Source organism: Manis javanica, chromosome 4, assembly GCF_040802235.1.
Source record: "Manis javanica isolate MJ-LG chromosome 4, MJ_LKY, whole genome shotgun sequence".
NCBI lineage: Eukaryota > Metazoa > Chordata > Mammalia > Pholidota > Manidae > Manis > Manis javanica.
In genome coordinates, this window is record NC_133159.1 from 164,909,389 (window position 1) to 164,936,332 (window position 26,944).

The window sequence follows — 26,944 nt, forward strand, 5'->3', positions numbered from 1 at the left end:
AGAATTCTCAAAGAGGTCGAAGGAGTGTAGGTAAGGAAAGAACTCATTAAAGTGAGAGTAATAGTGAATGCAGCCGCCCTGCAGGCAACAGAGATCAAGGAAGAGCAGAGGGAGGAAAGGGATACTCACTGAACTCCTGCTCGGCATAAGGAAATTCCCTTGCTAACTCGTGAAGCCAGACTCTCCTGGCGTCCAGTGTCTACTTGAATCTGCACAGTGTGGGAACAAAGGCCCTACCACCCCAGGTTTTGGGGGAGCCACAGAGCATTGGATGGACTGAGATTATGTTCTAAGAGCTTCCAAAAGTCAAAGATTTTCAGGCAGGCTACTCAAGAGCATGATCATACAGCTGCAGTCCTGTCCCGGTCACCCAGGTGATGGTAACTTGTAAGCCCAAATCAGAAATCTCAGTAGCCTTTCCTTTCTTGTCTGGAGTAGAACAGAGACAGAATGAAGACATGTACTTCAGTCTGGAAAATAGAATGAAATAGCCAAGTAACAAAAACACTTACTACTGGAAGAGCATGAAGACAAGACACAGTAAGTTGAGCAGTGAGATGTCTTTATTTAAGGCAAAAAGTACACACTTGAAGAAAGGAGAGTGTGGGCAACCTGAGAGAGGAGGCAGACTTAAAGGCTTAGGATTCTGTCTTTTAAGGCTTTCAAGACGGGGGCAAAGGGAGGTGGGGGGAGGTGGTGCAGGCTTGACATGTGGTCTCATGATGTCTATCTCTGGTGAGTATCCTCATCTATAGTCTATCTTCTCGATATTCTGTAAGATAAACTTAACACAGGGAATTTCTTAATCCTGTTCTTCTCCAAGGTAGTGGTTACCCTCAAGCAATGGGGACACATCATTTAGGACTACTTGCCCTGCCTTAAGATAGGGTCGGTTATTGGCTGATTACCATAAAATATGTTAGGAATCTCACCTCCTAACTCCCACGTTAAAAAAAAAAAAAAGGATCTTAGCCTTAACATACAGTTCCTCCTGTTCTTACTATACTATTTCTATCTCAACATTTTTAGGAAAGTTAATCATGATGCTTGTGCCACTTCCCTGCCCTACCTCAAATAATTATAGCAAGTAATACTTCCTCATTGTTTCTCCCCATTTTTATTCTTTTCAATATTGGTTTTTACATAGTTGTAGTCAAACTATATATAGAATATTGTGTTATATGTCAAATACACAATATACTTGACCAAAGCAAGCCTGCCCCACAGGGGACATGTGGCAACATGTGGGGATGGTTTCAGTTACCAAAACCAAGCAGGAGGGTGTGCTGGCCCACTGGTGAAGGTCAAGGAGGCTGTGAAATATCCTGCAGTGTGTAGGACAAACCCCTGGCCCCCATGGAAGCATTACCTGATCCAAAATGTCAGTGATGGCAGCAGTTGAAAAACTCTGTTATACTTTTTGCAACTTATTTTACTTCACATATAGAGTTCAATATTACTGCAGGGTCTTTGAACTAATTTAGTCTATGTGCTAGCTTGTTGGCACATTGTGGGTACTGAGGGAAACTTAATAATGGATGCATCATAGTCCATTGAGTTAATGTGAAGAAATTTCCACAAGTATTCCCCTATTGTGGGACATTACGGTTAAGAGATTTTGCTCCTAAAAATAACACTGCAATGTACATTATGAAAGTATCTTAATTTGAATTACTTCCTTTGGATTAACTCCCAGGTGTGAGATAGTCTGCTGCAGAAAAGACTCTAAATGTTTTGTGAGTAATATCACATGTTTTAGGTTCTTCAGAGCAGGAATTTGCTTTATTTAATGTTTGAATCACTAAAACATAACACGATGCCTTGCATATGCTGTTTCTCAATAAGTGTTAATTAAATAGAAATTTTTATCATGCAAAGGAAGTACTCCTCAAGATTCAGTTTACTAAGACCTTAAAAACTAGGATGGTCCTGTTTTTCTCCTCTGATCCATGAAATATACTTCATTAATATTAACCAGTTTTCTAATCATCCTTCTTGATAATTCATGTTATTCTTATTATATATTGACTGATTGGAGCTGTTATTATTTCATCTAACTCTTGCTCTCCAAAGAGATTGGTTTATAATTTTGTGTGTGTGTACTAACTTTTCTTAGGCATATAAAAAGGGAGGGGTATGGTGGCAAAATGTCCACATAGTTGGAGTGGGGAATTCGCAGAAGAAAGTATAGGAGAAAATCATATGGAGAGGTAAATGTATGGGGAGAGAAAAAGCAATAATCATAGCCTCAACACCTGGCTCCTTTTTCAGGATCTATAAAGTAACAGCAGTATTCACAATAGCCAAAAGGTGGAAACAACACAGAGGTCCAGCAACAAATAAATGGATAAACAAATGAGGGTATGAGCATACAGTGGGATATTATTCAGCCATAAAAAGGAATTTAGTACTGATACATCCTATACAATATGGATGAATCTTGGAAGCATGCTAGGTGAAAGAAGCCAGATACAACAGGTCACATATTATATGAAACATTCAAAATACATAAGCCATAGACAGAAAATATTTTGATGGTTACCAGAAGGAGAGATGGGGGAGCAACTGCTTAAAACACACAGGGTTTTCTTCTGAAATATTATACATGTTTTGTAACTAGATACGGGCAGTCTTGCAAAACATCATGAATATACTAAATACTACTGAATTGTTTACTTTAAATGATTAATCATACATTATGTGAATTTTGTCTCTAACAATCCAGTTTGTACATTTTTTTTCATTATAGTCAGTGTTTTTGTGTCCTACCAAGAAATATTTGCTGACCCCAAGGTCATGACAATATTCTGTGTTTTATTCTGCTGTATGACTCTGGATTTTAGGTTTAGGTCAAGTGACTTTTCAAATTAATTTCTATATATAGCATGATTAAGTATTTATTTACTTTGAATACAGAGAACCAGTTGTTACAGCAGAATTTGTTAAAAACTTTCCTTTCTGGGAACCCTCCTACACTGCTGGTGGGAATGTAAATTAGTTCAATCATTGTGGAAAGCAGTATGGAGGTTCCTCAAAATGCTCAAAACAGACCTACCATTTGACCCAGGAATTCCACTCCTAGGAATTTACCCTAAGAACACAGCAATCAAGTTTGAGAAAGACAGATGCACCCCTATGTTTATCGCAGCACTAGTTACAATAGCCAAAAATTGGAAGCAACCTAAATGTCCATCGGTAGATGAATGGATAAAGAAGATGTGGTACATATACACAATGGAATAGTACTCAGCCATAAGAAGAGGGAAAATCCTACCGTGTGCAGCAACATGGATGGAGCTGGAGAGTATTATGCTCAGTGAAATAAGCCAAGTGGAGAAAGAGAAATACCAAATGATTTCATTCATCTGAGGAGTATAAGAACAAAGGAAAAACTGAAGGAACAAAGCAGCAGCAGAATTACAGAATCCAAAAATGGACTAACAGGTACCAAAGGGAAAGGAACTGGGGAGGATGGGTGGGCAGGGAGGGATAAGGGGGGGGGGGAAGAAGAAAGGGGGTATTAAGATTAGCATGCATGGGGGGAGGGAGAAAGGGGAGGGAGGGCTGTACAACAGAGAGAGGACAAGTAGTGATTCTACAACATTTTGCTATGCTGATGGACATTTACCAACTTTTTATGCCCCTTCAAAATATTGGCTATTCTAGGTCCTTTACATTCCCATTTAAATTTTAGAACCATCTAGCTTGTCTGCTTTTTCAGATGAAATTTTATTAGAAGCTGTTGACTGGGATCTCCTACATGAATTACCTACTTAGTTGATAGTAGACTGGTCTAAGATGGTTTTGAAAGAAAAAGGTTTTGCTTTGTTTCATTCTTTCCTCTCCATTGTTGTAGGTTACAAGGCAAATGCCAGAACATGAGCAGGAAACTCAGCTCAGAGAACAAATGTCTGGATACTAGAGGGTGCCACATACAAATATGAAATGTCAAAGGAGCCTGGTTCAAACCCAAATCCCCAAAACACATTACAAAGGGTCAAGTGAAAATGAAATGAACTCATCAACCTTCCTGAAATATATTCCAAAAAGATCATAAACATGACCATGGAGGTACAGAAAAACATTCAAGAACTCAGGAAATAAATCAGCACAGAGATCCATTCATTACAGAGTACAAAGGGGGTATTTAAAAGTGGATTAGATATGGTGGGGGAGAGGATAAATGAAAAAGAAAGTGGAGAAGAGGAAACAAAGAAGCTGAGGCACAGAAAAAAGGATCTTTAGGAATGAAAGAATATTGAGAGAACTGTGTGACCAATCCAAATGGAACAATATTCATATTAGAGGGGTACCAGAAGAAGAGAGAGAAAAAGGATGGAGGAGGAAAAAAGGCAGAGAGAAAAAAATAACAACCTTAAGATTGTGTTTGTAATAGCATACTAACTGAGTTTAGACTCTTAGATAGTAAGGAAGTTACCCTTGAACCTTTGGTAACCATGAATCTAAAGCCTGCAATGGCAATAAGTACATACTTATCGATAATCACCCTAAATGTAAATGGTTTGAATATACTAATCCAAGGACATAGAGTCACTGAATGGATAACAAAACAAGACCTGTCTATATGCTGCCTACAAGAGACTCACTTCAAGCCCAAAGACATACACAGACTGAAAGTAAAGGGGTGGAAAACGATATTTCATGCATCTAATAGGGAGAAAAAAGCAGGAATTGCAGTACTTGTATCAGACAAAGTAGACTTCAAAACAAAGAGTCACAAGAAACAAAGAAGGACATTACATAATGATAAAGGGATCAGTCCAACAAGAGGATATAACCATTATAAATATCTACGTACCCAACACAGGAGCACCTACATATGTGAAACAAATACTAACAGAATTAAAAGAGGAAACAGAATGCAATGCATTCATTTTAGGAGACTTCAACACACCACTCACTCCAAAGTACAGATCAACCAGACAGAAAATAAGTAAGGAGACAGAGGTACTGAACAACACATTAGAACAGATGGACCTAATAGACATCTATGGAACTCTACACCCAAAAGCCACAGGATACACATTCTTCTCAGGTGCACAGGGAACGTTTTCAAGAATAGACCATATACTAGGCCACAAGAAAGAGCCTCAGTAAATTCAAAAATATTGAAATTGAACCAGCTTCTCAGACCACCATAGTATGAAACTAGAAATAAATTACTCAAAGAAAATGAAAAAGCCTACAAACCCATGGAGGCTTAACAACATGCTCCTAAATAATCAATGGATCAAAGACCAAATAAAAACAGATCAAGCAATATATGGAGACAAATGACAACACTAACTCAACACTGCAAAATCTGTGGGATGCAGTGAAGGCCGTGCTAAGAGGGAAGTATATTGCGATACGAGCCTGCCTCAGGAAAGAAGAAAAATCCAATATGAACAGTCTAAACTCACAATTAACAAAACTAGAGAAAGTAGAACAAATGATGCCCAAAGTCAGTAGAAGGAGGGACATAATAAAGATTAGAGCAGGCCTAAATAATTTGATGAATGGAATCATGACATTATGTAATGTCTCTCTACTCCTTGTAATTTTCCTAGCTCTGAAGCTCTGAATATTTCATGTAGTATTAATACAGCCTTCAGCTGTCTTTTGTTTGATATTTTACATTTCCCTTAATGGAGGTCAGATTCTCTTAGCTTTCCTTCATCTAAGTCTTTCTCTCTCTCTCTCTCTCTCTCTCTCTCTGCTTTTTGCATTCATTCTACAAGACTTTTGCTTAGATAAAGGATTCTCTTCTGGGTTGGCAGTTCTTTCCTTTCCTCACCTTAATCATTTGACATTCTGTGGCCTCCACTGTATTTTATGAGAAATCTGTGATCATTCAAATTTTAGTTTATCTTTGCTTTTTAGCATTATGACATGTCTAGGCCTTATCAGGCCTAACTGTTACTGATTTTAATTTTAGGCCTTATCAGGCCTAAACTCTTTTGAATTTGCTCTGTTTGGGGCTTGCTGAGCATCTTGAATCTCTAAATTTATGTTTTTGTCAAATCTGGGCTCTTTCCTGCTTTGAGTAAGAATTATTTTCTCTAAAAAAATAAAATTCTCTCTCTTTTCCTTTATATAACACCTATAATGTGAAGTTTAGACAGTTTGATACTGTCCCACAAGTTTCTAAGGATGTATTCATTTTTTCCAGTGTTTTTTCCTGTCTTTATTCAGTGTAGATAATTTCTGCTGCTCTGTTATCTTCAAGTTTACAGACCCTTCTATCATCTCTGTTCAGCGGTTGAGCCCATGCAATTTCTTTTGTAATTTCTGGTAATTATATTTTTCAGTTCTAAATTTCTCGATGTGGATCTTCTTTTATAGTTCTTATTTTTCTGCTAAGAACTTCAGTCTTTCCAATTATTTTGAGAGTGTTAACCATTACTGCATTTACTATGGTTATAATAGCTGCTTTAAAGTCTTATGTGACAATTCCAACATTAGGCTTCTCAAAATAGGCATCTGTCCTTTCTTTCCCTTGATAATTTGTCACATTCTCCAGTGGTGTGTGTGTGTGTTGTTTGTTTTAGCATGTGCAGTAGATTTTGGATTTTATTCTGGTCATTTTGAATATGATATTGTCATTTCTGAGTCATGTTTGCATCTTCTGGAGGTTGATTTGTTTGTTTTAGCAGACAGCAACCAGTGTAGATGACACGTTCTGTCTCACTTTCTGTGGGTGGCGGTTCTAATACCAGTTCTACTTTCAAAACTTTCCCTGTGCTCTTTACATTTGGCCTGTGCTATGTCTCTCAGTGATAGTCTAGGACTTAGGCAATAGTATATATCGTACATTAGTTCTCTTTCTCATAGCCTTTGCTATACTTTCTGAGTCTATTTTATACAAACACAAGTTACTTGTATTACTTTATACCCAGGATAGGCATGTGTTTTCCAGTTGTTTCCTCTCCATGATTTCCCCCATTCTCTTCAGATACCAGTGGCCTTTTCCCAGTTACTTTGGTCAGAAAGACACAGACGCCCTTAGACTTCTGCATTGTACAGTTCCCCGTAACTGGGGCTGTCCTTGCATACAGTGCAGAAAGGAGAGAAAAGGAAAAAAAACATAATGGCAATTCTCCTCATACTGTTTGGGCAACAGAGGCCCTGTTTCTAGCTTTTCTGGCCGGAGAGAAAGGTTTTTCTCACAGGGTTTTTCTGTTCCTCTGGCACTGCAAGTCTAGGGCGAAGAGGAAAAAGAGTAGGAAAAAACCCCAGCATATTTCCTCACCATCTCCAGGTCACAGGGTCCCCTTGGGGATAGAAGAAGGGGACTCCTTTTAAGGGTTTTCTTGTCATCAGCACTATCAAAATAGTTACTCAGGCAACTCTTAGGTCAAAGCCAGGAGATAGAGGAAAACGGAATCAGAAAACTCATGACTACACCCATTATGCTTCAGGTTTTGACTTCTCCCAATTATCTCTATTACCTGTTTATGGAATGTTGAAATCCTTTGGCCATTTATATATTGGCAGATTAGGTACTTTCTGAGTGATTTGAATGATATGTATATATTTAAGGAACATTAACCCTTAATCTGGATGTTTCTGTTCTTGTGTTTGATTCAAATTTTTTGACATAGTAATTTTTAAAAATGCGTTAGCCTTTTGTGGATTAAAAAATTTGCTAATAGCCATTTGGGTAGTCTCCCTAATTAGAGTATGTGTTGTGGTTTTTAAAACATTCTGTTTTATTTTTCTCAAATTTAGAACAAAATTTCTTAAAATTATGAGCAATTGCTACAAAAATTTAGGTAATACAGATGTCTAGGCTAACAGGCAATGCTCTTCACAGCCCTACTTACTTTAAGAGAGAAATATTAGCATTTCATACAGATCCTTCCATACGTTGTTCATAAGTTTGCACTGTATATATATATATATATATATATATATATACACATATATAATTGAGGTATGACTTACATGCAGTAAATGCGTGTACAGTTGGTTTTGAAAAGTGTACACTCGTATAATTCACTATCCCAATAATATGTAGAACATTCTATCATCCTGTGAAGTTCCTGTGGTTCCTTTTGTTCTCACATCCCCTTTTCTGCCCCCTACTAGCCCCAGACAACCGTAGATCTATTACTTTAGACAAATTTTTCCTGTTAGAGAATTTAGGGAAATTGTATAGTATGTGCTATTTTGTTTCTGGATTTGGCTGAACATAATGCTTTCCATAGTCACCTGTGTTGCTGCCACGTATCAGTACTCTACTCCTTGTTATTATGATGCATAGTATTTCACTGTGTGAATATACCATAATTCTATGATACATTAATTTATTGATAGATATTTGTATTATTTGCAGTTTTTGGCCATTATGAATAAAGCTGCTGTGTGCTAGTTCCTGTGTGCCAGTGTTATAATTTCTTTTGAGTAAATGATAACTAGTTAAGGACTTACTCTATCCTAGTAAATGTTTATTTAACTTGATAAGCATCTGTTAAAGAGTTTTCCAAAATAGTTGCACCATTTTACACTCCCATCAGCAATGTAATGAGTTTCAGTTCCCCACCTGGCACATTTATCATTTTTTTGTCTATTTTATTTTTATTATTTTTTGGTATCATTAATATACACTTACAATGAACAACATTGCAGTTGCCATACTGCCTTCCCCGTGGCCCCCACCCACCACATTATGTGTGGTAATCATAATGCTTCTTTTTCCCCTTATCCCTCCCTTCCCACCCATCCTCCCCAGTCCCTTTCCCTTTGGTAACTGTTAGTCCATTCTTGGTAACTTGTGATCTGAAGACTACCATTAGGCCAAATGGTTTCTCTTCCCTTGTATGAGTGAGATTTTGTAAATCTGAATATAAATGAGGGAAAAATTAGTCCATGTGACTATAAAGAGGGCTACCAGAATCCAGTAGAAATTATAAATGCACAATAAAGGAAGAGTTGTCAGCTTCAATTTCTTTTTCTAGACAGTGTTCAATAAAATTAGTTTTTCACAAAGAAGCATTTCCAATGCAGACCTATTGTAATGATTTCATAAAAGTTCAGACAACATAACCAGAGACACAGCAAAATACACTTCAGTCAGAGTCCTTGTGCACTAGAGGCAAGTCTGCTACATGTACAGCACACTCTTCATCCTTTTAAGGAATCTGAGCATGGGAAACTTCCAGTTCTTACCAACTTAGAGGGCCTTTTCAAAGGCAATGCTACAAACTGGTGGGAGCCCTATCACGTTAGATGAGGCAAAACAGAATAGCGAATTTGTTTTTCTTTAATAATGATCTGTATTTTGGTAAGCAGCTCCAAGATGGCAGCCCAAGATGTGACTTTTCCCCTTAGAGGAAGAAGTTTATCTAAAAAACAGAAACCTCCTTATATCACTAATAGCGATTCATACTTATATACTTAAACATATTATTTCCTGAATTGAATACACACTAGACACTTTACATTGGGAGAATGGGACAAAAATATGCAGGACCATATAAAATTCGTCGGAAAGGGCTGCTGTGTTGGGCCAAATCTGTGCTTATATAGTAGTGGCTCAGAAGGGGCAGAAGGTGCGGGAAGAACTATTAGCAAGCAGGAAGAGGCAGCTGGAGAGAGAAAGCCCCCTGCCAACCCCATATCCCTCCCCCAGTGGCCATGGCCTGTAGACTTTAGTTTAGGAGAACCTTAGATGCCATAACCGCAACTCCTTTCTTGGCTATTTTGGTCCTTAGCAAAATTAATAGTTATTAGTATTAATGGAGTACAGAAAGTACAAGGATCAACGGCATCACTAAGAAAAATGTAGAGATAGCGCACATGAAGATTATGTGATTGGCTATCATCTTTGCAGAGGAATCACCACCAGTGTTTTTCAATCTCCATGGTTCGTTTCTCTCCGCATCACTTATTTTTTACTGTATCACGACACAGACCCATGGAAACACTAACTGGCTCCATCCCCAGTACTTTTTACTGCATTGCATCTTATGGATCCACATTTTACCCAGTTTTCTTCCCACCCACACAAGTGCTAAGAGGGTATTAAAAAAGAAAAGATAGCATCTAATGACCATCTTTTCATAAATATCAACCCAGAGTACTCACTCTTAAGAAACACATGCATTCTTGCCTTAACTGAGGACTGAAATAACCAAGTAACAGAACCTTAAGTGCCCTGATGGAAATGTACAGTATGAGATACATCCACCTATCTATACACACATATGGGCACTCATGTGTATATACAATATATACATACAAATGATAATAGCTATACCAAAAATGTGCATACTTAACAGCTTTTTAAAAAGCCAGTAGATCATGGTATAATACAATTCATCTCCACTAGTGAATGGCACAAATGGAGAAATGCAAAAGAGGTGTTTCAAGTACAATAAAGTCATATTTCACAGGTGAAAATGAAGAGTATTATTCCAGTGTCCAACACAATGTACTCTATGAAAGTTTAAAATGCCAGATACTTAGTACTTAAAGCAGAAAGTTACTAAAGTCTGCCTTATGGTCTGAAAAAGACACTCATAACAGAGGTTTTGGTTTTTGAAAAGGGGGTGAGGAAACAGGCGGGAGTGGGAAGGAGTGTCAAGGACAGTTTCTTAGTTTGCTGAGTGGTGTTTATCTGATGTCTAGGCAGCTGAACATCATGATGGTTATGCTAAAAAGTTCAATTTACTGGTAAATCCTTGGCTTAGAGTACTAAGCGTATTATACCTGTGGGTGTGGCTTTAAATGCAGGACTAGTCATCTCCAGGTATAGAGATCACTGAAAAGAATGGCAGTTCTGAATAAAAATAATATAAATACATTTTCCAGCTAACCTTATATATCAGTGAAAATACCTGTAGATACTGTAATTTGGGGATACAGCTGATTTTAATAAACAGAAAAAAATATGTATGAAAGGAAGGGAACCCAATTAAGAATTATCTCAAGGTATGAGGTTTTACATTTTCAAAATGTTAACTTAAAAGAAGGGAGAGACAGTGAACACAGGAAACTTTTTACTGCCAAGTTCTGGATACCAGATATAGCATTTACAAATTTCTGATATGCTGGACAAATTTCCCATATTTATTATTTTCTTAAACACATACATATTAAGTGAACACCAGCACTGGGGAGGAGGTAGTATTAGTTTAATCGAAGGTTGACATTTGTACACTGATTGAGAAAGTGCCTGCTTCTTTCTTTAGGATCTTTCAAAATCCTTCAGATTTTCCTGCTTTTACTCTTTGATGATTCCTACCATGATTGAGATTCCTCAGAAGTTAATCTTACAAACACACACAAACCAATCTGAATGATTAATCTGAATTAATTTGAATCTTTTTGCAAACTATATATATTTTATTCATTTTATTTTTTTTTCAAACCATATATATTTTAATTCAAATTAACTTAATGGAATAATTCAGGTATAGTGATGTAAAACTGGCTCGGGTCCTGTGGCAAAAACGAAGCCCTACTGGACAGACATTTGGAGTCAGTGTTCAATCACGATTTTACAAGTACATGTAGTCTGCATGAACTCAGTAATTCAGTTTGACTAATTTAAGTCCATTTCGATTTTAGAGTTTTATATGCAAAACTGATCTGCTTCAGTAAAGGAGCCAGATCTAGTAAGAATTTTTTAAAAGGTATCAAATTCCATTATATTTTTGGACATTTTATAAATTCTAAAGGTTGGTCCTATCACTTTCCTCTAAACATGTAGATATCTCAATTTGTCTGAGATACTGTACAATATTTGAATGCAGAAGAGCTATTGAAATAATTAAGTCCCTTTCAGTAGAATCAAGTACATGTTATGTCCACCTAAAAACTGGTGATCTCAACCGTGGCCAGGAGGACGACGGACCAGAGCGCTACATGAAACACTGCCTATGACTGTGTGTGAATTCTACTGCGATCTTGGTTTTAAAAATATTTACACTGAAATATTAATTTTTCTCCCAGTTCCCATTAAATGAATGCTAGAAAGTCCTAAAGGGGTGGATTCAGGCAGACTGGGCTGACGTACCTGGAGAAGACTTAAATTGGTTGAGAAAACCAAGATTTCAATGGTGATTAGTCTGGTCTAGGCGGAGAGCATCACTGAGAGGCCGTGGAGAATGCTACCTTGGAGCCCTCTGTGAAAAGCAGGAGTCTGTCAGCAGCAGGGCTCCTGGTTCTTCAAGACAACTGGGGAGAGGGCAGGACAGCAACCTAAAGGAACTTGGAGCGCTCACGGGGAAGGACATTTTTTCCCTTCAAGTCATATTCATGGCTCCCCACCCACCTGCAGCTCAGTCTCCACACTGGCGGTGGGACCCCAAGTCACATCTGACTGTCAGCATCAGGTGGATCCTTCATTACAAAACAAAACAAAATAAAACAAAACACACCCCTCTCTGGAAAAAAGAAGTTAGCTTTCGTCAAGAGATTTCCTGACCACCATAACTCACTGTAGTGTTTTTTTTTTTATTTGCCAAACTTGCTGGTTCCTTTTCAGTAGTACGTTAGCACCGAGGCTTTAGACTTCTGCAAGTGGTATTTTCTGTCGTGTGATGTTAACATGATGCCAAGCAATCACTAAGTCTCAAGAAACTAGAAGTTTGTAAAGTATTGCAGCAACAAAAACAGCAATCAACAACAGAAAAAAAAAAAAAAAAAAAAAAAGGAAGAGGACCTGCACATGCAGCAAAACCTACAGTGGTGCTGAGGGTTAGTCAGCCCTGGTAAAGTCACAGGCTCAGTGACTCCTGGCTCACTCGGCAACTAAGCACTTAAATAACGGGCTATTCTACTTGTAAACAGGAAACCCCATAAACCAAAAGGGGGTAATCGAATTATGTCTAAGTAGTGTGATGAGAATTCCAAGAGATGGTGGTCTGTAAATACGGCATCATTCAAATACCTCTGGCCTTTGATTTGTATTGGTTACATGTCTTTGTTTTTGTATAAACAAAGTAAAAGTACTGTTTGGGGTCTTGGAAGTTAACAGAGCTTAGCTCAGCTAGGATGACGTATCACAGCATAAGCAACAAAATATCAGGATATACATAGGCTTCATCTCCTCACTCTGCTACTGAACATACCCCTCATATGAGCTTTCAGGGGCCCCTCTCACCCTTTTTGTCTTCCCCTTTGGAGGCTTACAAGTTTGACAATGTAATTTCCACAAAACTTGGGATCTCCTGAAGCACCTCCATCTCACCATACCACAAAGAAGGCACAATTGAATAGACCAAAAAAAAAAAAAAAAAAATCCCTGACAAGCTTGCAGCATTCAGAAAAAGAATTAGGTTGTCTTCTACTCTCTGAAAGAGTCAATGCAACCCTTTAGTGTTCATGGATTTCCACTTTTTTCCTACTCCAAATGAGGCCAATTTAATAAATAAAAGTCAGACAAAATACATTTATTTAATAACCAAAATACATTGGTGAGGGGATACAGGTGTGTTTCCATAATAACTTGTTTTAGCATATGCTGGCTGCTGTGAGCGGCTCATAAGAACCTGGGGTATACAGAGAAAGGCTTTAGATCTTTGCACAAATTTCTTAGGATAGACTTGTCCAAAAGTGATGAGTCAAGCCACGTTGCTGAATTGTTTTTGCAGTTTTCAGAAAATACCCCCTATCTAACCAGTTTCTTTTTACCACGTGCACTGTATGTGTGTGTGTGTGCATATTTAATAAACACACATACACACCAATTCCCCTTTACATAAAATTTCCCCAAAAGTTAAAAACAAAACAAAGCACAAAACCTGACAGCTAAATACTATGACATCCCAATTAGTAAACACAAAACAGAACGCTTTACAAAAATGAATAAAATATACCATCTGTACTCAGCTTCCACATGGTAGCACCCAAGCGAGGAGGCTGCTTGTGATGATGTCTACAGGGAGTTTCCTTTGCTGGACTGTTCCAGCAGAATGGCCATTCTCAATTATTTTGATTTGGTTGTTGATCCATTGATTATTTAGGAGCATGTTGTTAAGCCTCCATGGGTTTGTGACCTTTTTTGCTTTCTTTGTGCAATTTATTCCTAGTTTTATGCCTTTGTGGTCTGAGAAGTTGGTTGGTAGAATTTCAATCTTTTTGAATTTACTGAGGCTCTTTTTGTGGCCTAGTATGTGGTCTATTTTGGAGAGTGCTCCATGTGCACTTGAGAAGAATGTGTATCCTGTTGCTTTTGGGTGTAGAGTTCCATAGATGTCTATTAGGTCCATCTGTTCTAGTGTGTTGTTCAGTGCCTCTGTGTCCTTACTTGTTTTCTGTCTGGTGGATCTGTCCTTTCGAGTGGTGTGTTGAAGTCTCCTAAAATGAATGCACTGCATTCTATTTCCTCCTTTAATTCTGTTAGTATTTGTTTCACATATGTTGGTGCTCCTGTGTTGGGTGCATAGATGTTTATAATGGTGATATTCTCTTGTTGGACTGAGCCCTTTATCATTATATAATGTCCTTCTTTATCTCTTGTGACTTTCTTTGTTTTGAAGTCTATTTTGTCTGATACTAGTACTGCAACACCTTCTTGTTTGCATGAAATATCTTTCTCCATCCCTTGACTTTTAGTCTGTGCATGTCTTTGGGTTTGAGGTGAGTCTCTTGTAAGCAGCATACAGATGGGTCTTGCTTTTTTATCCATTCTATTACTCTGTGTCTTTTGATTGGTGCATTCAGTCCATTTACACTTACAGTGATTATTGAAAGATATCTACTTATTGCCATTGCAGGATTTAGGTTTTGGTTACCAAAGGTTCAAGGTTAGCTTCTTTACTATCTTACTGTCTAACTTCACTCACTTATTAAGCTATCATAAACACAGTCTGATGATTCTTCATTTCTCTCCCTTCTTATTCCTCCTCCTCCATTCTTTGTATGTTAGGTGTTTTTCTGTGTGTGTGTGTGTGTGTGTGTGTGTGTGTGTGTGTGTGTGTATGTGTGTGTGCTCTTTTGTGTTTCCTTTGACTGCTTTTGTGGGTAGTTGATTTTGTTTTTTGCCTTTAGTTAGTAATTGATTGGTCCGCTTTCTTTGCTGTGATTTTATTTTCTCTGGTGACATCTGTTTAGCCTTTCCCTCAATTTTTGCTTTTCTGGGAATTGCTTAATCCCTCCTTCATATTTAAATGATAATCGTGCTGGGTATAGTATCCTTCATTCAAGGCCCTTCTCTTTCATTGCATTAAATATATCATGCCATTCTCTTCTGGCCTGTAAGGTTTCTGTTGAGAAGTCTGATGATAACCTGAAGGGTTTTCCTTTGTAGGTGACTTTTTTTCTCTCTCTGGCTGCCTTTAGTACTCTGCCCTTGTCCTTCATCTCTGCCATTTTAATTATTATGTGTCTTGGTCTTGTCCTCCTTGGGTCCCTTGTGTTGGGAGTTCTGTGTGCTTCCATGGTGTGAGAGGCTATTTCCTCCCCCAGTTTGGGGAAGTTTTCAGCAATTATTTCTTCAAAGACACTTTTTATCCCTTTTTCTCTCTCTTCTTCTGGTACCCCTATAATGTGGATATTGTTCCATTCTGATTGGTCACATAGTTCTCTCAATATTCTTTCACTCCTGGAGATCCTTTTATCTCTCTCCCTGCGTCAGCTTCTCTGCGTTCCTGTTCATTGATTTCTATTCCATTAATGGCCTCTTGCATCTCGTCCATTCCGCTTTTAAATCCTTCCGGAGATTGTTTTATTTCTGTGTTCTCCCTCCTTAGCTCTTGCATATTTCTCTGCAAGTCCATCAGCATGGTTATGACCTTTATTTTGAATTCTTTTTCAGGAAGATTGGTTAAATCTATCTCCTCAGATTCCCTCTCAGGGGAGGATGTCTGGGTTAGTCTGGTCTGTATCAAATTCTTCTGCCTTTTCATGGTGATAGAGGTAGTCGTAGGCACTTGGCATGTGTGTCAGCTGGGAGATCAAAGTCCCTTTCCACTTGCTCCTGACCTTTCTTTCCTGGGAGAACGGTGACCCCTAGTGGCTTTTACTGGGCAGCTGCGTGCAGATGGGGTCTCTGATTCTTGCCCCGCTACTGTGGAGTAAGCTCCATGCGGTTGCTGTGGGCGTGGCCACTTTTAGGCTGCTGCTCTGCTCTGTTGGGGCCGCGCCAGAGGGGGAGTGGGCGGGAGGCTGTTTATCACTGTGGGGGGCCGCCAAGCTATGTTGTCGCCCATGGGGTTGGGGCACCTGGAGTTCCTGGGGATTCCCAGCTGCTGGGCTATATGCCGGGATGCCTCCATCCAGCTGTGAGGCCCCTGTCCCTTTAAGACCTTCAAAAAGCACATGCTTTTCTTTTGTCCCAGGTGCGCTGGCCGTGGGGACCCGCTCGCAGGTTTTACTGTTCAGTTTCCCTAGTATCCAGCACACCACGCACTGTGTGTCCATGCTCTGGTGCGGATGGCTAGGGCTGGGTATTTAGCATTCCTGGGCTCCCTCTGGTCCTGCTAGGCCATGGCTTGTATCTTATCCCCTTCGTGAGGCACTGGGTTCTCGCAGATGTAGATGTAGCCTGGCTATTGTACTGTATCTTCTGGTCTCTGTTTTAGGAATGGTCGTATTTCTTGTATTTTCAAAAATATATATGTTTTTGGGAGGAGACTTCTGCTGTCCTACTCACACCGCCATCTTGGCTCCTCCTCACCATTCTCAATTATTAGGTCACGTGTAAGACATGTGTGACCCACTGGATATTTGTCAAGTGACACTGGTGCTTCTGTTCATGCCCTGTTCCGTCCATCCCCCGGCAGCTGTCTGCCTCAGAACCCGAAGGCTATTGCGAACTCACATACTGCTACCTCGGGGTACCCCATGCATTGGCTCAGAAGGGTGACCTGCATCGCTGGGGACCCACCTTGTATTGGATGGCCCCAGGCTTGTGGTAGGCCACCTATGGGATGCGCCCTATGAGGAGGTCCAGGGGGGGTTTGGCTGAATGCCTCAGGGGCAAGGTTAGAGAGGTCGTTTCCAAAACCTAGTCCCTCGCTTTCAGATTTGAAAGCTTTCATCTCTTTTGCTCGACGCTCTAGCAGGCTTCGTATTCTTTCACTGCACTCATTCTGAAATGTCAATATCTCTTCTTCCATCTGTTGTGGGTTGGTGGGGGGAAGCAAAAAGAAAGCTCATTTATTTTAAAAAATATATAAACTACAGAAGCAATAATTATTCTGGTTTAAAGTGAATCATAAAAATGTCCACTCTGGCTATTTTAAAGGATGTATATTTAAAAATCAAAGAGATGTACTGTAGGAATCATATATAACTTATATTGCTAAAATGTGTAAAATTAAGTTCTTAAAAGCAAAGGTAATAATCTCTATTGAAATAATAAATTAAGGCAATTATCATGAATGGCTACCAAAACCATTAGGTAAAAAGATTGAAGAAGAAAATGTGTAAGGAGAATGTAGCCTTATTAGATACACCATAAGGTCACTCTAATGTAATAAATATGGTATTGGTGTAGGAACCAGTAATTAGTAAAACAGAAACAGAATGAAGTTTGTAAGTTTTTAATGCAGGACAAAAGCACTAATTAATTTAATGGGAAAAACAACACAGGCACAAGTGGCTAACCACCTGGAAGAAAATAAAAATAGAATCTCATCTGATACCATATTCCAGAAAGATCAGAGCATTAAGTGAAAAACAAACAGAAACCATAAAGTTTCCATTAGAAAGTTAGGAGACTCTATGTACTTAGAAATCAGTGGTTGGGTAGCCGTCAGAATCAGTTTTGGACAACTCAAAGGTTTACAAATATATATAGCTGACTAGAAATAGTTTTAGTGTGAAAAAATACACAATAGTCAATGACAATGGGAAGAAGTTGATGGAGAAATTGTTGATGAATGAGAATATCTGAGCCCACTCATCAAATATGACTTCAAAGTGGGACAACTAGACATTATATAGCTTTTGATGTGATGCAAAAGGAAGTGTAACACAGTAACCCTTATGAACATTCCTCGCAAAAATTTTTAAAAGGAAAAAAATTAATGTAAATATAATCATGCCCCTAGATCTAATGACCAGTTTACAGGAAATGCAAAGTAAAGAGGAATGCATTAAATGACACCATGAGGTTGGAATCAGCCAAATTCAAATGCGAGAATTCCTACAAAGCAAATGACCCAGTCCACAGTAATAAAAAAAAGGGCACAGGAGACTAAAAGGCTTAAAAGACAATGAAATGCAACGTCTACACCATGTTTGGGCCCCAATCTAAATAAACCAAGAAGACCTTTTTTTAGATAGAAAGGGAAGTTTAAGTATGGACTGAGTATTAGGTAATCTTAAACATTTATTATAATTTTGTTAGTTAACACAATGGAATTATGACTATGTTGAAGTAAAAGAGTCCTTATTTCCTTATCTGTGTTTGCAGTGAAATGATTCTATGCTGGCATTTGCTTTAAAATATTTCAGATACTCTGCCCCCTATCCTGCTCCCCTAAAAGGCTGCATGTGGAGTTGGGAAACAGACGAAATATAAGCAAGATACTGATAGCTGTTGAAGTTGCGTAATGAGTATTTGGGGACTTCATTGTACTAGTTCTTAATAATTTCACTAATACTTTTTGTTTGAAAATTTCCATGATACAAAGTTTTTAAAAAATAGGAAATAAAGAGTATTTGTAAAGAAGTATTAAATTAGGTTTTAAGATATTTGAGGACTTAAGCCAATAGTCATTGTTCTCTACACAGAAATCTAGCTCAACAAATGTGCTTAATTTTTATGTATCTTTTTTTTATACTAAGTTATCATTGATATACAATCTTATGAAGGTTTCACATGAGCAACATTTTGGTTACAACATTTACCCATATTATCAAGTCCCCTCTTATGTATCTTTTTTAAAGTGCCCTTTTAAAAACACACAATTTAGCATGGAAACACCTGGAGGACCTGGAGGACAATTCTTGTTTCATTTGGACGCTGAAAGCAATCTTCAAACAGAATTATTACACATCTAGAAACAACTAACATTCTCTCTGCTTCCACCTCTATTTTCAGATGACTGTTTCTTATCTGTACAACCAGTAGGCACAAAGTACAGAAAATACAGATGTTACAATGTTTTCAAATCATACCATGGGTATATCACTGCCTTGGTAGTTGCCAACTGACTGACCCCAAAGTACTTTATAGTCATGCACTTCACTTGAAATATAAACATGAGCCCTAAAAATCAAGCAGCAACTCAAAGCACTGTAGATTTATTCCACTGTTTCTTTTATTATTTTTAATACTAAATCTTATGCATGTCTATTATCAAATACAAACCACCACAACCAATCTACCATATTAAAAGAGCCATTATAAGTATTAGTTCAACTCACTTTAAGTGTGATTTGTCTTTATTTTATTCAACACCTCATAAGCATTTTTCCACATTAATACTATTTTTATAGCCATTATTTAAATGGTTGAGTAAGATTTTATTAAGTGGCTTGGTCATAAGCACTTAATTATTTTACATGGTTAGGTGTTTAAAACCATTATAACTATGCTATAATTAACATATTTATGCATATTGTTTTTCCTGTATTCAGGATTTCTTTTCTCTAAATTCTCTAAATTCTTTGCTTAACATTTTCTAAGATCATTGATATACTTCCAAATTGCTTTCCAAAATGCATTAACAATGTATGAGAGTGCCACTGCACTTCTGGCAATGGTATTAGCCCTATGCCAACATTTTACCTGGTTTCGTAGAACATAAAGGCCTTAGTTCATATATTGAAATGACTACACCTAAGATACTAATTAGCACTCTTTAACTCGGAGCCACTAGGTGGAGCTAAAAATACAAATAAAACAATACCAATAATTCTCTCATGACACTGTTACTGAAATACTATAGGTTTCTCTTTTAGTGATAATTTTGAAGCATAAGAGATGGAACTTTAGATTCAATTTTAAATATGCAAGTTGAAATCAGGCAGATTTATGAATTCTGTACATGGGACAACTACATTTTTCTAAAAATTTGTATGTGTTTCTGTCTTCCCACCTTGAATGAGAAACACAATTGAGATAATTTTTAGAGGCAAGTACCTCTTAAAGGAGCCAGTAATGAAGACAGCTGTGCCAGAGAAATAGCAACACCTTCTTTTGGTGGAGTTTTTAAGAACATTTATTTTTAATAGAAATGAGGTATTCTATTTTTATCACAAGAACTGTAGAAAGTAGAGGAAAATCTATGCGCCAATTAATGGTCCAGAAGCAATGACAATTTTTAACAGACAAAACCATTAGGCATGTGTTAACTTACAATGGACCTAAGACATGCCAGCTGCTGGGAACTTATGGCTCAGGAATTCTGGAACAGAGCATTCAATCCTGGATACAAGTGGTATTCTACTACTTCTCAAAACAAATGCCTTTCCTCTCTTTCTTTCTCAAAAGCTTATACCCTTTGTTCTTTCTTCAACACACACACACACATATAGCCTCAGTACCTTAAAGGACACAAGTGAATTTAGGGATTCTACTTCTAATATATATGACAAAGAATAAGTAAAATAAATAAAGCTACATCTAGAAATATTTTCAGCCTGACACTTCATCTGTGTAAAACTGGTCTTACCTTCTCTTTTCTAGTAATGCATCAATCTGTACAGTTTCAGACCAGGAATGAATGAAGTATATTCCTGATCCCTTTTCCTTGTCTCTCTCAAGCAATTACTAAAGTTTTTTCCTTCACTATCCAAGTTTCTCTCCAATTTCTTTAGGTACAACTAGGTACACAAAAGAAGGGAGGAAAACGGAGCCAGAGCTATCCTTTTACAATTCAACTGTCTTCACATAACTCCACATCATTCCTCTAGTAATTCCTACTTAAGTATATATATTCCTTTAATACATCACACTCATTAATTTTAAGGTTCATTACTGAATCAGTAATTTTAAAGAAAAAGAAAACACTACCAAAACTAGAATTAAGGAAATATGGTATTGTGAAAACAATCTAATGCCACCTCTGTCATCACAAAAATATATTTATGAAATGATTTTGATGAAAGCAAATCCTGGCACAATTACTTTTTTCTATTACGCATACCTGTTGTTTCAAGAGTGCCTTGCGGAGGGAGACCCTCCGTTTCAGCTCCCGAAGCTCTTGAGCGTGTTGTGCCTCAGCCTGCATTTTGATCTTGCTCTGAAGTTCAGTCAACAGCTCCAGTTCCTGCTGCAGCTGCGTTTTCAAAGCCTGGCACTCTGCCTCCTGCGCTTCATCCAAATGCGGCTGAAAGAGAAAGAAAACATACATCCTCCTGTGAGCTACCTTCTCATGACCTATGGAAAGGAGGACGTGTAAGTTAAGGCAGACTACTCTTCTATAGGGCACAACTGTTCTCTTTTACATCTTGGGGTAAACATCTCTGGAAAAGGAAAACACAGCAACCAATGACGGCATTATAAGAATAAAGCTATCATAAGCTATTTGGATGATGCCTAAATAATCATTATTTTTTAAAGGAAAACGGAATCTGACTGACATAAGACTGGGAATGTCTTCTCTCCAATGGAAATAACTACAGAACAGGGACAAGCATGCCACAGCTTATGGGCCAAAGCTGAACAGCTACCTGATTTTTTGTTTTTGTTTTTCAATAGTCCACTAATTAGGAATGGTTTTTTACATTCTGAATTGGTCACATTTTAAACGGCTATGTAAATACCCACATAATAACCTCAGTTTTTCCTCCTAAAATATTTACTATCTGGCCCATTAAGAAAAAGTCTGTAAACTGACATAGCAACTATTTTGTGCCTGCACTCAAATGTGACCATCTGGATTCCTGGTAAAGTGCTACTTTTTGAACCCTGCTTAACAAAGCTGCTTCTCCAATCTTGATGCACTGTTGGTATACCTACTAAACCTCTGCAAGGCACCAGCAGAGAGCCTATGTGGAACCTCATGACCAAGTGTATCAAAGAGAATTACATATGCATCCTGCATATTTCCAAGCAATGCTGAGAACAAGAAGAATATGGACCACCTTCACTATTTCCCAAGGTACAGCAGCATTTTCATCTCCAACTTAATATTTCAATTGTTGGGATTTTATTCGGGTGGTGGAAGGAAAGGGGCACTAAATTTGTTTTGCCTAAGTAAAATAAACTTACAGCTCGAGTGGAGAGCATTTCATTAATGTGGTCATACTGCTCAGTTAAGATGGCTAAGTTTTGGATCTGCTTCTCCTTAGGCTTTACTCTTTAGCACCACAAGCAAAAACCTGGAAGTCAGCTAACTAATCTTTCAAAGGTCAAAGAAAAGTTATGAGGCAAGAGAAGGGACAACCCTTCTTGTGGAAATGATAACAGACATGAACTACATAAACATTTTTGAGATAAAATAATTTGAGTTCAGAAACAGAATAACTCTGGCTTTAAATCACAGGTTAATTATTCTATGAACTCAAGTTTCAACAAAATGTAGTAAGATGAGATATATTTGATAAGGTATAGCCATCAAGCCTACAAGTAACAACACTCATTTGCTACACAAAGGCAGAACCTATAGTTGAAATTATTTACCTCAATATATATACTGCCAGATATTGAATGGTTGACTAAGTGTGCAAATGCATGTATGACCAAACACTCTTGTCAAGGAACTAGTTCCCACTCTTTGCTCCCATACTACAAAATCAAATATATATCTTTGTCAGCATTTTACACCAATTGAGGTACTAAGTCATAGTCATGTACCTTTATTCTGTGAAGGGTCAAGAAATGTCTAGCTAGAAAGACAAACTCTTGGTTTAGTTACGCTTAGCACTGCCCTTAAATACTGCCCTTGGTTAATAAAATTCCTCCAAGTTAGCCAGAAATGGAACAGTGAAATTTAGAATTCTCTTCTGACTTTGTGTAACCACCTCCATTCTTTAAAAAACTTTTAAGTATTCAAATATATTGCCAAGAAAACTATAGACACTCCATATCACTAGCTAATGACAAAAAGGAATGCCCTGGAAAATTTTTTCAAGAAGATTAATACTTATACCAAGAATAAACTATATTCCTCAATGTTTCCCCCAAGTGAAAGCAGGATTAACATGTTCCAGTTGTTTCTTAATCACTTAATACTGACAAAACGTCACCTAATGGCAGATGAAGAAATGGCAGATAAACAATAGGTGTTTACCCAAGTCATTCCTCAGAAATGGTGCCCCAATGTCTACAAATACTGTCAGCTCACCTAAGTGTGCAAACTGAAGTCCTCCTATCCCCCTTAAAGTCTTGGAGAAAGTTGGAATAGTTGCAACTATTGAAGTTGAACTACTACATAGTAAATACAAATTTATCTTAAAAAGTTGCAACTATTACTTATGTAAATGAAATGACATGATGTTAAAATAGTCTGTTTTCTCCAAGAAGGGACTAGGGTTACCAAAAAGGAAGGGATTGGGGAGTATGGGTGGGGAGGGAGGGAGAAGGGGATTAAGGGGCACTATTATTAGCACTCACAATGTAGTGGGGTCATGGGGCACGCAGCACAGCGCGGAGAAGACAGTACTAACTCTATAGTGTCTTACTACGCTGATGGACAGTGACTGCAGTGGGTTGGGGGGGACTTCATAGTATGAGTGAATGTTGAAACCACAACGTTGCTCATGTGAAACCTTCTTAAGATTGTTTATCAATGATACCTTAATTTTAAAAAAAGAGTCTATTTTGTTCAAATTGGGCAAGTAGATACATATATACAACTAAGAGGAACATGGTGATTTTCTTTCCCACTGAAGTAACAGAACAATTTCTTTTACGGAAAATCTTGAGCTTATGTATCATGAGAAGGACGTTTTCTATCTGAAGTCTGCCTATGACTGTGAGACATTATTTTTCCCCTTGATTTTTTAACAGTATCTGAAAATCAGACTAGTGTCTCCAAGCTTTCAAACGGAGAAGGGGGCCACAACAGGGAACCAAAAGGAAGGGTTAAACAGCAAACAACTAACCTATTCCAAGCCCCAGAGAAATGAAGTCCTATCAGATTCATGGTCTGACCAAAGAAAACTAAACAAGCTTTCAGTTCGGTTTACTTCTGGGTGCTGCTCACTTTAAAACTGTAATTCATTTTATAGACATGCTTTAAATATCTTTTGGTGAGAACCTCTACTATGTAACCACTACAAAGACAAAATAAATGTGGAAAATCATTATGAATTCTGATTGTGATAAGCATTAACTAATGATGGTTATGAGGGTAGTCAACGTACGAGCCACTCTGTAAATGATGTTCATTAGCTGTTTTGAAGATACAGCAAAGTATAAAATTTTACTTAGATTCACAAGAAAGGATAAATATTAGCTTTGCTTCTGTGTTTTGTTCAGGACAACTTGTATGAATGGAGTTGAATAGGAATCAGAGACACCACTAGGTAAGGTTTAGCTTCTGGTTTGGACACAGATTACTTCTGTGAGTGAATTTCACTTGACTTCAGGAGAGTTATTCAGGTAAGTGTTACCTGATAGTTTTATAGTTAAATTGTCAGAGATCGAAAAAGAGGGTAAAGGAGATACCGTGGAACCGGGCTTCATTGGATGTAAACACAAGTTTACAATGTGCAGACATGTACAGATTAACTGAGGTACTACTGTGGGTGACAACATATATAGGGGGTCATTTTGGTTTTTTGTTTATTAAGATTCATGTGATTATACTTCACGTATTTATTACAAGTTATAAAATTAGAAAATTCCTTGGAATTGTTAACTCTGGTTGATTTTGGTAGAGGGGGCTGGACCAGGTGGCCTAAAGAACAAGGAGAGGGAAACCTTTAAGTTTATAATACATACACTTTGGCATCTTTTGAATTTTGTATCATATAAATAAATTTCTCTATCAAAGCAAATACAAAATTTAAAGTCCTTTGATATGATATATCACCAACACTTGTCTTTCCTTATTTGTCTACAAGAGAGCATGTAGTACCTTCCTTCACTCTGATGTACTAATTAAAAAAATACACTCCAACTACACATGCCCTGGTCTTACCTATGTTACCAAACACAGAAAGAATGGGAGTAACAGTGTGATAATTCCACTATTCCTCTAAAGATGAGTATTGACAATGAAGGGAGAGGGGGTAAAAAGGCGTTTTTCATTCACTGGTTTCTGTACTAATTAAGAACTTACCGCCTCTTTTGGATACAAATCACATTCAGAGGAAATAAGATTCCAAAACTATAAAACTTGGAACAACAGAGAGAAGCCAGCAGGTTAGGATGTTGATATGTAGATTGCAGTATCAACACTGGACATTTGGGTACACTTAAAATGAGAATTTCGAATCTTATTTATGACACTTTCTACAGTTAAAAAGTTCTGGCCATTTTTTTTGGTACTCTGCTGAGAAATACACAAGCTGAAGTCTGCAGCTATAGACCCTCTACACCAATACTAACCAAACATGCTTAAAATGAAAAGAAAAAAGCTTATTCAATTTCTTTATGACAGACATCTGGCTTAGACTTTTACTGTTTACATGTGCCTTTTATGTGTTCTCCTTTGCCAAGAAGCTTAGGCTAAAGGTACCTTCAGACTCTTAGGCTGCTGTCGAGCCTGCATGACGTGCTTCCGCCTTAGTTCTCGCTCTCTCCGCTTATTACGCTCCAGCTGGTCAGTGAGCTCGGCTTGATGCTGCAGTCTCATCAACTCACAGCGCATCTTCTGCACTGTGTTGAGGTGGCGGAACTCCAGTTCTTGCGTGGATTTATGCTGTCGCAGTAACATTGCATGCTCTAAGTCCTTTTGAGCCTGCCTTTTATTTAATTCCTAATCCATAAAAAAAGACAAAGGCATAATTTGATGATGTACAATGCCAGGAGAAAAAAAATCCTAAGAAACAGAATAACCAGGATATAGATGTAATTCTCTGATTCAGTAATGGCTGCACAGTAAATATTAGAGTTTTATTACTGGAACTGTAGAAAATGGGCAATTAGTAGCACAATTGCCTTATCTGTTCATTTACTATTTATACTACTTTTAGCAATAAGCTTAAGACATATCACATCTGTCCCAAGAGACTTAATGTCCTTTCTACTCTCTTTCCGTCATTTATGTTTCCTAATTTTGTATCTGAACAGGATTTCTAAGTCATCCTTTGACTTTCTTCAGAGTATACATTCAATTCTACTACATGCAGTGTACCCAGTATAGTGCAGGGGTTAGGAACACAAGACTCTAGGGCTAGGCTGCCTGCTTTCGAAATCCTGGCTCTGCTACTGACAAGCAGTGAGTCCTTGGGTTAATTACTTAAACTCTCTGTGCTTCCATTTCATTACTTCTCAAATGGAGACCATAACACAGCTGTTTCATAAAATTAACGTGAGGGTGAAATGAGTTCATACGTGGAAAGCTGTCAGAATACCTGCCTCATGATCAATAAATGTTACTACAATTTTTTTCAGTTTAAAAGATCAAATGTACAACACACACACATACACTCACACACTCTCTCTCTTTTACTATGTAGAAGGAAGTCAGACGTGCCCCCTTTGCCTCCGCTGCCCCTTCTCCAGGGGCCAACATTTGGTGCATATGTTTCCCAACCTTCCCCACGCTTATCGTGACACAACCATTACACAAAAACATACAGTTTTAAAATTGAATAACAATATATATTATAGGCATATAATATGCTTGCTTTACCTAAAAATATAATGGACAAATACAGATTTTTAAAGAAATTTTTATTGGAAGCTTCTGCTTTCTGATGCCATAGTTTTTCTACTTTTTGCTTTATGACAAATTTTCAATAAACATCTACACATGATACACCATATAATTATGTTACTATTTCTTTAGGATAGAATTCTAGAAGCGGATTCGATGGGTAGAAGATACATGCAAATTAAATTGTTAAAGCTGCTGAATTATGCTCCAAAATGGCAGTATCAATTTATATTCTTACCAACATTGACCACTTTCCATGCCACTACTAG

General features: G+C 37.7%; 1 protein-coding gene across 15 annotated transcripts in view; it reads right to left on the reverse strand.

Annotated features, from left to right (window-relative positions):
- Window positions 1-26,944, reverse strand: part of LOC140849262 (serine/threonine-protein kinase TAO1-like) — a 242,042-nt gene that overhangs the window by 52,840 nt on the left and 162,258 nt on the right. For 14 of the 15 annotated variants that reach the window (XM_073236258.1, XM_073236252.1, XM_073236253.1 and 11 more), the window contains 2 exons: window positions 25,533-25,772; window positions 21,051-21,233 (listed from right to left, as the gene is read on the reverse strand). In XM_073236258.1, coding sequence (XP_073092359.1) covers window positions 21,051-21,233; window positions 25,533-25,772 — 423 coding nt within the window. Of the gene's footprint in view, window positions 1-13,385; window positions 17,070-21,050; window positions 21,234-25,532; window positions 25,773-26,944 lie in introns of those variants that run through there. The other variant, XM_073236259.1, reaches the window with a different exon arrangement.